This window comes from Limanda limanda, chromosome 6, assembly GCF_963576545.1.
Source record: "Limanda limanda chromosome 6, fLimLim1.1, whole genome shotgun sequence".
Lineage (NCBI taxonomy): Eukaryota > Metazoa > Chordata > Actinopteri > Pleuronectiformes > Pleuronectidae > Limanda > Limanda limanda.
The window spans coordinates 29,748,172-29,765,664 of NC_083641.1; the positions used below are offsets into that span (position 1 = coordinate 29,748,172).

Here is a 17,493-nt window from a genome sequence, read left to right on the forward strand (position 1 = left end):
GTCAATCAACTCCCTTATGTTGTTGACAGGTGATTTTTTTTTTTAAATATAACTGAATTCTTAAACCTGAAGCTCATATTCTTGCTTTTAACTTTTCCTCGATGTGAAGCACTTTCAGCGGCTTTTTTGAAAGGTGCCATTTAAATAAAGCTGTTATTATTATAATAATTATTGTTCATGTGACCGGTGCAGATTGGTTTGCAGATGCTGAGGCTGTGGGAGCAGCATCACAGAGAAGAAGGTTCCCACAGGAACCAGAGGTGAGAGCACATAGGTCAAATCCACCTTCAATTCATCCTCATCTCTATAGATCATAACGTTTATATATACAATCTATGATCATAACCTTAATAACCTTCATAACCTCAAGGCTCTTTACATATTGAAGATGAGACCTAAACAATATCAAGAAACTCAACGGTTTCCACAATATGCCACACTTTGGCATCTGGAAGAAACCTCTAATAATAATTTGTATTATATTTATAATACCAGATCCTTCCTGCAGCTGCACCTTAATGTGCCTGTAAGACAATGTAGAGGGGAAAGCAATCCATGAGGAAACAAACTTTAACTTTATATACTTTAAATATATATAAAAAGGGCCACACAGGACTTTAACTCGACACTTCCTGTTTCATCTCAATAAAATTGCTCAAGATTCAGAAAGCACTCTCAACAGATGTGTTTTTATTTAATAAAACCTTTATTGTCAGGGTCTGTTTGTAGGAAACCTCCTCGTGTGACAGTTCATCTGCAAACAGCTCAGGAGGCAAAGCAGAGGTCAAAGGTCAGCAGCACATCGTCTCCATGTGAATGATGACACAGCAGAACTTCATTAAAACACGTTCACTTGTTTCTTTATTGGTCAGACGCTCACGAATCAGAAGTTTGATGAGGGGAAGAGGTCGGACAGTTTCCTGCAGGAAGTGGCTCCATCATATTCTACATTAAATCTACCTTAAAAAATCCAAAGATTCTTGTTTCCACCTCGTTCGTTGGTCAATCATCCGGCAGCAGGTTTTAACCACACCTGCTTTAAAATGTCCGTTTAATATCATCCTTCCATTTGCTGCATAATAGAAGATTTCTGCTCTGAGGAATATTTTATTTTAAATCATCTCCTGATCGCTCATCAACCAAAATTCATTTCTACAAAACGACTTAGGCTCAGGAACTCTGAACCAAAGATTTGTTATCTGTTTAATTAAATGTTTAATTCGTGTCGGAGACAGAGTGTCTCAACGAGCAGGAAGAACACACTGCATCAAACTGTAAATGTAAAATGTTCGATGAAAGACTTGATTCATCCGTCGCTCGATTTATCTCCGTTCATCTCGGTGTCATTTCGTCCTTTTTACAGTGAATTTCCTGCGTTAAACTTTACAGTTGAAATGCTCCGTGTTGGCTCCTGTAGCTGGAGTCAAACTTCAGCTATAAACTCATCGAACAGGGAGTCCTCATTCTCATCAAAGTCCATCGTTCGTTCTGGGAGACGACAGAGACACGTTTTAGTTTTTCCCTGATCGAGATTAAAGTCACTTTTCATATAAACCATCGAGGTTGGTCTTTAAATGGTTTTGCTCCTTGTAGCCTGTGGAGTGAATTCATGAGTTCCCCAGTTAATCAGACACGTTCAGTAAATAAAATAATATTGACCTTGATGATGATGTTTCATTTACACCCACTGATATCAGTTGTGTCTCCATGTTCCAGCACCGACCCGTCCGGCGCTCGGGGGGGTTTCAGCAGCTGCTCATCTCAACCAGCAGCAACACGAAGGAACGATGTTCAGCCCTCGGCTCGGGCGCTTCTCGGGTTTCGCTCCTGAAAAGCTTCATAGTCTGTTCCTCTGCGTGTTTCAGAAGCGAGGAGGCGGGTCCAGATGGAGTCCGCTGCTGCCTTTGTCCCTCAGCATGGTCAACGCCGTGTTGGAGAAGTCCCTCAGGACGTCCACCGTCTCCCTCTGCAGGAGCAGAGACTCCTGCACGAACTCCTGCTGGCTCTCCACCAGCAGCTGGACGGACTGGGCCAGCATCTCCAGGGACTGGGACATGGAGGTCAGCAGCATCCGGCTGGCCCGCTGCTGCTGCAGGCTCTGCGTGGCCATCTGGCCCACGCTGTCCTGCACGCGGCGGGAGGACGCCCCGGCCGGCAGAGGGTCACACGGGTTCGAGCCTGAGCCGCGGTGGACCGAGGAGGAAGGAGCAGCGGAGGAGGAGGAGGAGACTGCAGCGGAGGGAGCGGGAGGAGGAGCGGAAGGTGGGAGGATGGAGGATGAGGCAAGGTCAGAGGTAGAGTCATTGGCGGAGGAAGCCGGGGGGGGCCTGGGGAGGGAGGAGCCAGTCACATTGGAGCTCGTAGGAGACTGCGAGGAAGGAGGTGCAGCGGCGGCCTTGGAGTCAGATGCTGAAGGGAAACCGGAGGAGGTGGAGGCCGCGGAGGAGGAGGAGGGACCCGGCATCGGTCTGGAGTAGTTGTGGTTCTGGATGTGGTTCTGGCTGCTCCGGGAGTAGGTGTGGACGGGCTTGACCCTCAGCAGGGCGTTGTCAGGGAGGGGGTCCAGAGAGGCGGGGGGGGTGGGCGCCGGGAGGGAGGCGGGAGCCGAGGAGAACAGGGAGTCCTCGTTCTCATCAAAGTCCATCGTTCGTTCTGGGAGACGAGAGACATGTTTTAGTTTTTCCCTGATCGAGATCAAAGTCACTTTTCATATAAACCATCGAGGGAACGCTGTCGTAAACCTCGTAAACAGGAAGTGAGGAAACACCCAAAGTAACACAGGTAAACAAAAAGATATCAAATAATAAAGTGATTGAAGAGGAGCGAGTGAAACCAGCTTTTAAACGATGTTTCTGTCTCCTCACATTTCTCCTCCAGACTCACATCAGCTCACAGTGAAATCTACTCAGTTCAAAAAGAAATTGAACTGTTTAAGAGCCACAGTGACCTTGAACTTTGACCTAACTAATTGAATAAATATATAAAACAAATAATATTAAATTAAAGGCCCAACTAAAAAGGTGGGACTTCTTCCTGAGGGTTCAGAGTGTGAACTTATCTGATCACCAGGAAGAACCAAGACCTTTAAGACCTTCAGATTATCAAAGAAATCTGAAACATTCTGAGTCTGAGAAGTTTCAGTTTCAGTTTTCAAAGTGCTGAGGTTTCAGGAGCGAGATGTTCTCGGTGCTTCGCTCTCACCTCCATCGTCTCCCAGCTCCACGTCGAAGTCGGAGGAGGAATGGAAGGGATCTCCTGTGGGACATAAACACATGACGTCACATCCTCTCTGCTGACTCACAGATCGAAAGTTACCGTGGATGATAAACAACAGAACCAGGACGTTTCCTCTGCTTACCAGGTTCCTTCTCCGGTGAGGACAGAGGAGACATGTCGTAGGAGGCTCCTCCAGGTAACGAGTGCGAGCTGTCCGTCAGACCCAGGTAGGAGTAATTGGACGTCAGACCTTTAGAGTAAAGCTTCGACAGCTCCTCGTCATCGTCAGGCTCCTGGTCACTGTCACATTCTGAGAACAGCGTGCGGGTAAAGGTTTGATTCAAGACAAACAAGGACACTTATCAGTCGATGTTCCTCCAGTGTTTACATTTTTATTTTTACTTCCTGTGTCGTCATTTCCTGGAGAATCTTCACGTCTCTAAAATCTGTACCAGCTCAGCTTAAAGCTTCTGTGAGTTAATAAACGATTGCAGAACGGAAAGTTGAATAAATACAGAAATCTTGTAGATCAATGTTACTACGTCTCAAGACTTCAACACGATGAAGTCGACGACAGAGGCCTCGACTTTCTGCTGTAAAAAACAATTAATGTTCTAAATATTGTGTTTTTTATTTTAGATTTAAACGGGCTCATGCTTCCAGCCCCGCCAGCAGGGGGCGATGTTTTCTGTTTACCACTCTGCTTCTACTCCAGGGTTCATACACATTTTGACCAATGGATTTCCATGACTTTTCCATGACTTTTCCATGACTTTAAACCAAATTTCCATGACCGAACATTGCGTGAAATCTCGGTGTATACGCGAAAAAGTGACAAAATGTAGTATTCAAACTAACAATGAGAATTCCAAGGCATACAGCACACCTTAAATGACACAAACCAAAGTATGCCTGCTTATATTTTGAGCATATTTCTTTAAAAATGTATGAATTACTTAAAACTAGGGATGGGCATTCGATTAAATTGTCTTAATCGATCGTCGGAAGAATTAACGATCGATTTTTCGTGTGCGGACATGAAGCCGAGCAGCAGAGGCTTAGCTCCGGGCTGCTTCCTCCAGCTGCTAACAGACACGCTGTGCTGCGTTCAGGGCAACTCGGATATTCCGACCTCCTGCCACATAGCGAACATGCAATAGTTTATCGATGAAAACATGTCATCAATGAAATTCTTAATGATCAATTAATCAATAGTCGAGTATTTATGCCCATCCCTAAAACGAACGACATGAAAATAAGAATATAACAAATTTCCATGACTTTTCCAAAACTTTTGGGAAATTATTTTTTTCAATGACTTTTCCAGGCCTGGAAAAACACATTTTAAAATTCCATGACTTTTCCAGGTTTTCCATGACCGTACGAACCCTGCTACTCACCCCCACTGGGACTCATCAGCAGGATCTTGTGCACCATCTTCTCCACGGGGCCCAGGTTCTTCTTCCTCAGGTTCGGGCTCCGGTTCATGGCGATGCGCCGCTTCCCGTCACATTTGAGGTCCGCCCACTTCTTCATGATCTGACGCACCTGTGAGGAGACGCATCACGTTAACCAGTATGACATCATGGCCGCATGGATCACAGCTGGAGAGATACAACCTACACCAGCATGACAAGCTCCTTAGAAAGCAGCGTGTGCACATTAAAGACACAGAGTGGATTCAGTGAAGAACCACAGGGTGCAAAGCTTATTATCATTTATAATTTAATAATTGATCTATCTTTTATTGCAGATGATAAAAGAGAAACACTATTAAATCACATCAGTTTTCCTTCTAACTGAACTAAACGACCGCAGAAACAAACCTCTCGGTGATTCTCTCCCAGGCCGTTGATCTGATTCGTGATCTCGAACCACGTCTGTTTCTTGGTCTCAGCTGAAACGCCCTGGTTGAACTTCCCTGCAGACGAGAAGAAGCAGAGAACATGTTTGAGGAACGTTCCTCTACAGCGGCTGTTCCAAGCAGAGAGGGTAAATGTACAAGAAGGTGAAGCTCGTCTGATTGAAGAGAAGATGGCGTCAGAACTAGGGTTGCAAATTTTCGGGAATATTCAAACTTGGAAACTTTCCATAGGAATTAACGGGAATTAACGGGAACTAACAGGAATAAACTGGAAATGTTGTGGGTAATTTATACTAACTGTATTTACCTTGTCATATACAGACATAAATATAAACATTTTGTTGTGTCATAGGCTGATTTGAGTCCTGAGGAAACTTTGGGCACTTGACTATATGCTTCTGCATCGTTGTGTCATTCTTAACATAGGTCTTTGCACAGTATTTGCTAATGTACACAGCCTTTCCTTCTACATTGGATGAGGTGAAATGTCTCCACACATGAGAGAGTGCACGTGGCATTGTTCTGTAGAATAAGATGAGAAAAAAGTTTGTAAAAAAACACTAATGCAATGCCAGAGATATAAATAGTTAGCCAAACAATTGGAATCTTCTGTAAACATATTTAACAATTGATGGATAATGAATGGAAATAGTCTAGATGAACAGATGAACAATCCTCAATCAGCATGATAATATATGTTCCACAGTAATATCATGGAAACTTACCTGACTAGTCCTTCACTCTACAGCAGGCCTCAGTAGCCCTGCTGTAGAGTGAAGCATGCTGGGAGTTATCTGTGCATGTGATGGAAGAATGACCAGTGGAGGCTTGAAACTCAACGTTCCATACATCTTTAAAATAGAGTTTTGAATGATGTTTTTATTGCTCAGCGTTTAATTTGCTTTTTTTTTTTTTTCAAAATTCCCCAAATTCCCGAGCTCAACTTCCCATTGAAAATTTCCGGAAAGTTTTCGGAAATTTACCGGAAACTTTCTGCCCCTTTGCAACCCTAGTCAGAACATCTCCGGCAGTAACTCGTGTTTCCATCCACATGAGCCGCGTTACTTCTCTACTTCGGACAAGTTCTGTTTCAAAGTCCTTTGAAACAGAAGAAGTGGAGACACAGGTTCCTTCTACTCACTGAGGATGATGTATCTGTTCATCTTCACGGCCTCCAGCAGCACTCGGACCTCGTTGAAGGAGAACCTCGGTTTGGTTCTCAACCCTCCTTTTGCTCCTCCCACCTTAAACTCCTCATCGTCCTCACGCCATGAGTTCGACATGGCTCCACCTCCCGCTCGTCCGCTCCTCTAAGTCGTCTTCTGAGGTTCCTGCTGGTACGACTCTGGTCCCGGGTCCGGTTCCCTCGGTCTGAAGGAGCGCCGGGTCCTGATCTGGACGGAAGAGGGTCTGCAAAACAGAGGAAGAAGAAGAGAACGAATGAGAGGAAAGTCAAAGAGGAAGACTCACAACAACTCTACAACTACAGCTCTGGTGATATCGTTGTCTCCTCTGTGGAAACAGATGGAACATAGAACAGTGACATGAACCTGAAGAAGAAACATGTTGGAGCCGTTCTTCTTCTTCTTCTCCTCTGTTTGCTGTGGCTGGTCGAGACTTTCATGTTAAAGTTGACGTCTACAACACGACTCTGACCAATCATATCTCTAATATCTCTAATTCTGTTTTGACGACTCAGAACGACAAAGCTCTGGAATGTGTTTTATTTCAGTCTGCGTGTGTAATAAATGTGTGTTTGTTGATGAGACACAAACCTGTTTTTATGTTTTTTTCTGTGACAGAACCGAGTCATAGAGATATTGTTTGAATAAATGTTAATTAGAACTTGAACCCGTTGGTCACTGGGGACTTGATAAACATATGAGATATGAGATACAGAGACATAATGTTTCATCCCAGTCTGAAGCAGCTTTAGTGTCATAATCCAATCTGCAGTTTTCAGAGACTAAGAACTTCTTGTTCTCTACACTGCCCCCAGCTGGTCACATGTCAAATGAAGAGGAGATGATGAAGAACAACGACGAAGAAGGAGCTCGATGATCTGCTGTGATTTGTTCTCCATCTTTATCTCATCACAGAAATATCTTTCATGAATCCACGTTTTACAGTGAAGACTTTACTAAAACATCTTAATTACCTTTAAAAACACTTGTTTAATATTTCCCATAAATCGTATTAATTTGTGATTTATCTTGTTTGTCGATGAATTTAATTTCTACCACAGTCAAGTCAAACTGTATCAGATCATTATGAACTAATAACGACAAGAACAACTGCTCTATTATATATTGTAACTTACCACTTTATATTATATCATTTTCTCTCCTTGCACTGTGTACCTGTACAACACTCCGCTCCATATACACTTACTTCACATCATATGTGATATGTGTTAATATAAACCATATTGATATTATATATCATTTAATTTTATACAATAATATTGTCTTTTGCACACTCTGTCTACATATTCTTACACTCATAGTTTATTATATTATCTATTGTATAGTCAAATACTTATATTTATACCTCTACTATATATCATATATTATATCATACTCTCTGTATATTCTTTGTATATATGTCTATATACACATTTGTATACATGTGTACATGTTATAATTATTATATTACTATTATTATTATATATACTGTTGCTGCCATTGCTACTATATACTGCTATTATATTGGTATAATTACTATCATATATAAATATATATTATGTTATATTATATACTATATATACTGTACTATTTTTATATACTGTCTAACAATAACATTACCATCATATCATCAGTACTATTACCATCATCTTGCCACTGCACCTTATCTACCTATTTATCTTGTGTTTCTGTTTTTATTCTTTCTACCTCAATATTTTTTATTTTATTCTATTCTATTGTATTTTATTGTATTCAAATATACCGGCTGCTATGACGACTTAATTTCGCTTCGGGGATGAATAAAGTAATCTATCTATCTATCTATCTATCTATCTATCTATCTATCTATCTATCTATCTATCTATCTATCTATCTATCTATCCATCTATCCATCCATCCATCTATCTATCTACTGCTGTTCATTTATATCTATATATGCACATGTAAAGTTAAACTATGGTAAACAGCTTCAGATGTTTTATTTTACTTTAGTCTGTCACGTGTTCTCCTGTTTGTCTCATTGTGAATTTAAGTGGATCAATAAAGTTTTTAAACTGAATCTCATGCACGCTGCTGCGCCTCTTCCGGTCACGTGGTCGCTGTGAGCCAATCAGCGCGCAGCTCTCCGGTGCCTTTGTGGTGCGCGTGCACGAGCAGCTTGCACCGTCTCCGCCATCTCGCTCCGCTGCGCGCGCCCGAGCCGCTGCGACGTGAACCCGGAGAAACGCGACAGAGCTAACGGGTCATTAACGGGTCGGTAGCGGTGCGCGACGGAACCGGAACCGGGGAGGAAGCGAGGAGGAACCGGGGAGGAACCGGGTCCCTCCGCCGCGGGAAGTAGATCCGCGGGACCCGGTGCTCGAGCCCGCGGGAGGATCGTCCGCTGCGCTCGTTTCACGCATTGTAGCTAAACGTGCGTTTCTACGCGTTGTATCTCTACGTGCTACTTAACGCAAACCGCGCAGGCGCCCGTGTCCGGTGCACGGAGGGGAACGTGCACCGGGAGATCGTTACCTCAGGAAAATGGCGCTGCTCGCTCCCTCCTTCCGCGGGTCGGCTCCCGAAACTTCGGACTGACGAGAGCGGCGTCTGCGCATGCGCACTGCGCAGACGCCGCTGCGCCGCTTTCTGTTTTCCTGCCTGGAACGCGCAAACGTCTTCCTGCGGCTGCGCGCCCCCACGCTGCCCCTTCTCCCAGCATGCACCGCGCTCTCCCGGTCCCCCAACGCACCCGCCAGTCAATCAATCAATCAATCAATTAATGATGTGATTGATTAATGATCAGGATCAAAGAAACCCCCTTCGTGAGGCTGATGGTCACCAAGGCAACCAGCATCACACACCAGTGACGTCATTACTATCATCTTTACAGTCACATGACAACAAACACACATGTTCAGCTGCTTCGTGAGAAGCAGGAGGTCAAAGGTCAACACAGGTCATCAGCTTCTTATTGGGAGATAATTATTAACGACTCAATTAAACACAAACACGCAGCATCTGGATTAATGACACGTGACATCAGGACAGATGTGTGTCCGTCCAACGCACAACGTTGTGTAGCTTATTGATCTGGATCGGGCCTCGAAGTCATGTATATTGTAAACTATATTTACAATATAAAATACATATATATCCATCCAATTATTTATCTATTGATCCATCCTTTATCTATCTGTCTATCTATTTATTTATCCATCTATTTATCTATCTATTTATATATCTTAATCTATTTATTTATCCATCTATATATCTGTCTATCTATCCGTCCATTTATCTATCTATTTATCTATTTATATATCTTTTTATCTATTTATTTATCCATCTATTTATCTATCTATCTGTGTATCTATATATCTACCCATCTATCTGTTTATCTATCTGACCGTGTCCTCAGAACGTGAAGGAACTCAAAGATCATCATGAAACACAGATATGATTTTCCATCTTTGCTGTTTAAAACAAGTTATGAAGTGAGATCTAGAAAATAAGAGCTCGTCACTTTTCCTCCATCTTCTGTCGCCGCGGAGCAGAGGATAAGATGGAGCGGCTGGTGGAGCAGGTTCCGTGTTTGTCCGCTTGGTGTCACCAGAGAGCTTCATCTGGGGACAAATACGTGATTCCTGCTTCTTGGCAGTACCCGGCTGGGCCTGCAGGGGGCGCATCATGCACGTGTTTCAGCCCCAGTGGAAGATTCCAGAGAGGGGGGGGGGGGGGACTGTGATGTTTACACTGGGAAACAAAGTGATGTCTCTGATTTATGAAATCTTTAAATATATTCTACAGATTTGTTCTCATTTTCCTCGTGGCGTCCTGTGCTCCGACTCTGACCACGAGTCCAGACGTTCACTGCTCGAGTACAAGTACACACAGTTGTGTTAAAAAACGACTCGCGTACAAGTATCAAAGTACTGATTCAACCTCTTTACTCCAGTAAAAGTTCAGGCTCGGAAATGTACTCAAAGTATAAAAGTAAAAAGTTTCTCTATCGACTGAATCCGAGCTCAGACTCGAGTTACATTAGTTCAACGATAATTACACTTAAACCACATGAAAAACAATCAATAGTCCAGGAGGATCACATGTGTGTTGACTGCAGTCTGCTTTAAGTCCAGAGAAGAAGAAAGACGTCGTCACTTCCTGTTGTTTCTCCTCCTCATGGACACTGGAGTCGGTGCTGATGTTGGGAAGGCGACGCTCGATGATGCAGAATAAAACAGATTGATAATTTCCTTCTAATGCATTAACGTTACGAGCCTGTTTTGAAAATGTGAGGAGGAGAAAATCTGGATATGTGTTTGAAAATGTGGAGTACAAGAAAAAAAGTACAACAATGAAGTATTTGTACACAGCCGTGAAAGATGCACAAACCATAACTCCCATCAGAATATATTCAGAATGGGGTTGCAAAATTCCGGGAATATTCAAAGTTGGAAACTTTCCACGGGAATAAACTGGAAATGTTGTGGGTAATTTATACTAACTGTATTTACCTTGTCATATACAGACATAAATATAAACATTTTGTTGTGTCATAGGCTGATTTGAGCCCTGAGGAAACTTTGGGCACTTGACTATATGCTTCTGCATCGTTGTGTCATTCTTAACATAGGTCTTTGCACAGTATTTGCAAATGTACACAGCCTTTCCTTCTACATTGGATGGGGTGAAATGTCTCCACACATGAGAGAGTGCACGTGGCATTGTTCTGTAGAATAAGATGAGAAAAAAGTTTGTAAAAAAACACTAATGCAATGCCAGAGATATAAATAGTTAGCCAAACAATTGGAATCGTCTGTAAACATATTTTACAATTGATGGATAAATGAATGGAAATAGGCTAGATGAACAGATGAACAATCCTCAATCAGCATGCTAATATATTTTCCCAGTAATATCATGGAAACTTACCTGACTAGTCCTTCACTCTACAGCAGGCCTCAGTAGCCCTGCTGTAGAGTGAAGCATGCTGGGAGTTATCTGTGCATGTGATGGAAGAATGACCAGTGGAGGGTTGAAACTCAACGTTCCATACATCTTTAAAATAGAGTTTTGAATGATGTTTTTATTGCTCAGCGTTTAATTTGTGTAATTTTTTCAAAATTCCCAAAATTCCCGAGCTTAACTTCCCATGGAAAGTTTCCAGAAAGCAACACTCACTACTGAGAATAACTGAGTCCCTATGAATACAAAAAGCAATAATGTCACACGATAGTTCCATGGTGACGTTGAAAGAGAAGAACAGCGGCGGCGGCGGCACGGTGGAGCAGCGGGCGGATATCGTGACCGCGGGCAGGAGGAAGTGGAAAGAGAGGAAAGGGCGACGCCTCCTCTAGCGCTTCATGAGGTTGTTGGCTTTCTGATTGGCCGCTTCGATGCGGGACACGTTGAGGACGGCCTGCGGACAGGAAGACGAGAGTTAGTGCTGAGTCACAGCCCGAGGGATAACATGGAACCAGCAGAACCAGCAGAACCATCAGAACCAACAGAACCAACAGAACCAACAGAACCATCAGAACCATCAGAACCAACAGAACCATCAGAACCAACAGAACCATCAGAACCAACAGAACCATCAGAACTAACAGAACCATCAGAACCAACAGAACCATCAGGACCATCAGAACCATCAGAACCATTAGAACCATTAGAACCAACAGAACCATCAGAACCATCAGAACCATTAGAACCATTAGAACCAACAGAACCATCAGAACCATCAGAACCATTAGAACCATTAGAACCAACAGAACCATCAGAACCATCAGAACCATTAGAACCATTAGAACCAACAGAACCATCAGAACCATCAGAACCATTAGAACCAACAGAACCAACAGAACCATCAGAACCATCAGAACCATCAGAACCATCAGAACCATCAGAACTAACAGAACCAACAGAACCATCAGAACCATCAGAACCAACAGAACCAACAGAACTAACAGAACCATCTGAACCAACAGAACCAACAGAACCATCAGAACCATCAGAACTAACAGAACCATCTGAACCATCAGAACCATCAGAACTAACAGAACCATCTGAACCAACAGAACCAACAGAACCATCAGAACCTTCAGAACCAACAGAACCAACAGAACCATCAGAACCATCAGAACCAACAGAACCAACAGAACCATCAGAACTATCAGAACCAACAGAACCAACAGAACCAACAGAACCATCAGAACTATCAGAACCAACAGAACCATCAGAACCATCAGAACCAACAGAACCATCAGAACTATCAGAACCAACAGAACCAACAGAACCAACAGAACCAACAGAACCATCAGAACTATCAGAACCAACAGAACAATCAGAACCAAAAGAACCAACAGAACCATCAGAACCATCAGAACCATCAGAACCAACAGAACCAACAGAACCATCAGAACCATCAGAACCAACAGAACCAACAGAATCTATTAAATCTAACACTTCAGTCACGTGACAGAAAGAAAATCAGCTTGTTGACGTAAGCTCCTCCTCCTGACTTTAATACACACGGACGACAACCTTTAACTGTAATATATTATATAATAATACAAATAATACTAGTAATTATCTACAGCTAGTTAATATACATATATTTATTTACTTATTTTTTCTATTTTACTACAATCAATCAATATCACAATCAGTTATTTATTCTATTTGACGTCTAAACCTCTGGATCTCGCCCTGGTGGCTGGCTGCAGTATAGATAAACCCCACCTCCTCCATGTTAGCAGATAGGACATGGCTCAAATCACAAACATTTTATTCCGCCCCCACCCCATGTGATATGTGTTAAATTAACACATATTATATTATATATATTATACTGTATTACATTGCATATTGCAATTTGACACTGTTCACTGTTTTGCTTTTTGAATTGTGCATTTCACCTTTTACGTCACTTTGTATATCTTTTATATATTTTTATATAGATATATTTGTCTAAATAAATGCTACCTTGTATAAATATTAGAAAAAGTGAGTAAATAAGAAGTAAATAGTGAGTAAATATATATTGTTTTTTTTATTATTATTATTGTTTTTCTTATGTGTGGTGTATTTATTGTGTTTTTATGTTTCTATGTTCATTGTATGCACCAATAACCAGAGCAAATTCCAGGTAGGTGTAAACCTACTTGGCAATAAATACTTTCTGATTCTGATTCTGTTTCTGAACATCTTGATGGTAATATTCTTGTGCATTTTGAGGTTAATATTCGGTGCATGTTGAGGTTAGCACTTTGTAGTTTTGCTTTATTTTTAAGAAATTAAGAAATTGTACTTTCTTGATTCTTGTTGTTCTGGGTTTGTTCCCCAGGGGTTAAATGCACTTATTGTGAGTCGCTTTGGATAAAAGCGTCGGCTAAATGAAATGATATATAATGAAATATTAATATCTGGTGCTCGTTGAGTGGACACTGTACTTTTCCCTGGATGCGGTCGATCTGCTCGTTCTGCTGTGTGATCTCGCTGCTCATGTCCAGAGCCATACTCTTCAGATTTCCCATGATGCTGCTGACGTGAGCCAGGTTCTCGTCCATCTCGTCCTCCCGGGCGTCCTCTGTCACCCTGCCAGGGGACAGAGGGACGGGGGGGCAGAGGGACAGAGGGACGAGGGGACAGAGGGACGGGGGGGCAGAGGGACAGAGGGGACAGAGGGACGGGGGGCAGAGGGACAGAGGGACAGAGGGACAGTAGGACAGAGGGACAGAGGGACAGAGAGACAGTAGGACAGAGGGACAGAGGGACAGTAGGACAGAGGGACAGAGGGACAGAGGGGACAGAGGGACGGGGGGGCAGAGGGACAGAGGGACGGGGGGGCAGAGGGACAGAGGGATGAGGGGACAGAGACACAGAGGGACAGTGGGACAGAGGGACAGAGGGAGAGAGGGACAGAGACACAGAGGGACAGTGGGACAGAGGGACAGAGGGAGAGAGGGACAGAGGGAGAGAGGGACAGAGGGACGGGGGGGCAGAGGGACAGAGGGACAGAGGGAGAGAGGGACAGAGGGACAGAGGGACAGAAGGACAGAGGGACGAGGGGACAGAGGGACAGAGAGACAGTAGGACAGAGGGACGGGGGGCAGAGGGACAGAGGGACAGAAGGACAGAGGGACGAGGGGACAGAGGGACAGAGAGACAGTAGGACAGAGGGACGGGGGGGCAGAGGGACAGAGGGGCAGAGGGACAGAGGGACAGAGGGACAGAGGGACGGGGGGGCAGAGGGACAGAGGGACAGAGGGACAGAGGGAGAGAGGGACGGGGGACAGAGGGACAGAGGGAGAGAGGGACAGAGGGACAGAGGGACGGGGGGGCAGAGGGACAGAGGGAGAGAGGGACGAGGGGGCAGAGGGACAGAGGGAGAGAGGGACAGAGGGACGGGGGGACAGAGGGACAGAGGGACAGAGGGACAGAGGGAGAGAGGGACAGAGGGAGAGAGGGACAGAGGGACAGAGGGAGAGAGGGACAGAGGGACAGAGAGTCAGTAGGACAGAGGGACAGAGGGACAGAGAGACAGTAGGACAGAGGGACGGGGGGGCAGAGGGACAGAGGGGCAGAGGGACAGAGGGACAGAGGGACAGAAGGACAGAGGGACGAGGGGACAGAGGGACAGAGAGACAGTAGGACAGAGGGACGGGGGGCAGAGGGACAGAGGGACAGAAGGACAGAGGGACGAGGGGACAGAGGGACAGAGAGACAGTAGGACAGAGGGACGGGGGGGCAGAGGGACAGAGGGACAGAGGGACAGAGGGACAGAGGGACGGGGGGGCAGAGGGACAGAGGGACAGAGGGACAGAGGGAGAGAGGGACGGGGGACAGAGGGACAGAGGGAGAGAGGGACAGAGGGACAGAGGGACGGGGGGGCAGAGGGACAGAGGGAGAGAGGGACGAGGGGGCAGAGGGACAGAGGGAGAGAGGGACAGAGGGACGGGGGGACAGAGGGACAGAGGGAGAGAGGGACAGAGACACAGAGGGACAGTGGGACAGAGGGGACAGAGAGACAGAGGGACGGGGGGACAGAGGGACAGAGGGACAGAGGGACAGAGGGACAGAGGGAGAGAGGGACAGAGGGAGAGAGGGACAGAGGGAGAGAGGGACAGAGGGACAGAGGGACAGAGGGACAGAGGGGACGAGTCATATCTCAAAAACATTTTATTTATATACAGTAGTTCTGCAAATGGATGTGCCAGAAGGATTTTGATATAAATAAAATGGAATGTGTCCAACAAGCCAAATATTCTCCATTAAGGAATTTAAAAGATTAAAAAAGAATTCATCTGAAGTGAATAAATAATGTTTTTCTATTTTCTATAAAACAACAGTTCTATAAATATAGAAATGATAGGAAAATATTCAGATTTATAAAATCATAGAAATGAAATAGAATAGATGAAAGAGCATATTTATAGGTTACTGGTGGTAATAAACTGCAGAGAGGATGATGAGGTTTGTTTGAGCAGCTGCTCTCATCACTGACGCTGGATTAGATGTCAGTGTGTGGTGAAGAAGAGCAAACACACTTCATCAAAGCTCCTCCCACCTCCGTATGTGTCCTCCGCTCATGATCATCTGCTCCCTCTCATCCACCACTCGGGACGACGGCGGCTGGTTGGACACGACGCCGTCCTGACCCGAGGCTCCGCCCCACACGGCCTTGTAGGCGCCGCTCTCCTCGAAGGCCTTGAGTCTGACGGAGAGAAAAACCTCATGAGCGTCTGTCCCCGGCGGGTTAGGGTTAGGTGCATCGTGTGTTTACAGGAACTCAGGCTCTGTGGCTGCTCCTCAGCTCCGCCCCCAGCACACGTGTGATAACAATAACATACATGAACATGACGTCAAACATGTTGTGAGATCTAAACAGCTGAAAAGCAAGCAGGCAACTAAAGAAAGCTTCTGTAACTAACGGACAAAGTTTGTTCCAAATATGAAGAGATTCCTTCGTGTCTCGTTCACAAGGCTATGAGTCACAGTGACCTTTGACCTTTGACCTTCCACCAATCAAAATCTAATCAGTTCATCCTTCCAGCAGCAACAAACCCTGCGTCCTTCATGAGGTCATTCAGAGACGTGTGGGTTAATATCATAGACTGAATATAAAGAGGTAGATATAAATATGGAGGATGAAGATTATAATTACTCTGCTGTAGTGTCATTTAACTTTTAATGGTATATATCATCATATGTTTACCTCAGAATTCTGTGGACCAGTCTAACACACACACACACACACACACACACACACACACACACACACACACACACACACACAGACACACACACACACACACACAGACACACACACACACACACACACACCACAACCTACTTATCACAGGAGCAGAGGCCGCAGCACTTTCCCAGGTCGGTCAGATTTTTTCTCGGCCTCCTTCATATCAGAGTTGATCTGATCCAAACCCTCCTCTACCCGCTCCAACTGCTCTACGAGAGGAGGAGGAGGAGGAGGAGGAGGAGGAGGAGGAGGAGGAGGAGGAGGAGGGAGGAGGAGGAGGAGGAGGAGGAGGAGGAGGAGGAGGAGGAGGAGGAGGAGGAGGAGGAGGGAGAGAGGAGGAGGACGAGGACGAGGAAGAGGAGGAGGAGGAGGAGGGTGAAGTAGGAAAAAATTGAGATTGAGAATAACCAGTAAAGAGGTTGAGGACATAGAGGAGAAATAAGGAGGAGAAAGAGGAGGAGGAGAAAATAAGAAGACAAATGAGGAAGAGGACAGGACAGAGGATGGAAGAGGAGGAGGAGGAGGAGGAGAGGAGGAGGAGGAGAGGAAGAGGAGAGAAAGAGGAGAGAGGAGGAGGAGGAGGAGGAGGTGAAGTAGGAAAAATTGAGATTGAGAATAACCAGTAAAGAGGTGAGGACGTAGAGAGAAAAATAAAGGAGGAGAAAGAGGAGGATGAAGAGAAAGAGCAGAAGAGGATGAGGAGAAAAGAGGATGGAAGAGGAGGAGGAGGAGGAGGAGAAGTAGGAAAAATTGAGATTGCAAATAACCAGTAAAAGAGGTGGAGGACATAGAGGAGAAAATAAGGAGGATAAAGAGGAGGATGAAGAGAAACAGCAGGAAGAGCAGGAAGAGGAGGAGGAGGAGGAGGAGGAGGAGGAGGAGGAGGAGGAGGAGGAAGGAGGAGGAGGAGGAGGAGGAGGAGGAGGAGGAGGAGGAGGAGGAGGAGGAGAAGAGGAGGAGGAAGATGGGAGGAGGAGGAGGTGAAGTAGGAA

The 17,493-nt window shown here is 44.8% G+C and overlaps 2 protein-coding genes across 2 annotated transcripts in view; both read right to left on the reverse strand.

Moving 5' to 3' along the window:
• Positions 1-685: 685 nt before the first annotated feature.
• On the reverse strand, positions 686-8,842 carry LOC133003107 (nuclear pore complex protein Nup214-like). The gene is made up of 7 exons (XM_061072703.1): positions 8,779-8,842; positions 6,222-6,490; positions 5,043-5,137; positions 4,617-4,764; positions 3,359-3,526; positions 3,202-3,255; positions 686-2,652 (listed from the first exon to the last, which is right to left on the reverse strand). Exons 2-7 carry the CDS (start codon positions 6,361-6,363, stop codon positions 1,862-1,864), a joined length of 1,398 nt encoding a protein of 465 aa, XP_060928686.1. The 5' UTR covers positions 6,364-6,490; positions 8,779-8,842; the 3' UTR covers positions 686-1,861.
• Positions 8,843-11,516: 2,674 nt separating this feature from the next.
• Positions 11,517-17,493, reverse strand: part of LOC133003102 (synaptosomal-associated protein 25-like) — a 12,954-nt gene continuing 6,977 nt past the window's right edge. The window contains exons 5-7 of the mRNA XM_061072699.1: positions 15,812-15,958; positions 13,695-13,839; positions 11,517-11,662 (exon numbers count right to left, since the gene is read on the reverse strand). Of these exons, the coding sequence (XP_060928682.1) occupies positions 11,597-11,662; positions 13,695-13,839; positions 15,812-15,958 (358 nt within the window). The 3' untranslated portion in view covers positions 11,517-11,596. The remainder of the gene's footprint in view (positions 11,663-13,694; positions 13,840-15,811; positions 15,959-17,493) is intronic.

Excerpts from the sequence above, each read along its gene's own strand:
- LOC133003107 (XM_061072703.1), bottom strand. The coding sequence starts at position 6,363 with ATGTCGAACTCATGGCGTGAGGACGATGAGGAGTTTAAGGTGGGAGGA. Across the intron at positions 4,765-5,042 it reads TGGGAGAGAATCACCGAGAG|GTGCGTCAGATCATGAAGAA; the intron begins GTTTGTTTCTGC and ends GTCTCCTCACAG. Across the intron at positions 3,527-4,616 it reads GCTGATGAGTCCCAGTGGGG|AATGTGACAGTGACCAGGAG; the intron begins GTGAGTAGCAGG and ends CGCTGTTCTCAG.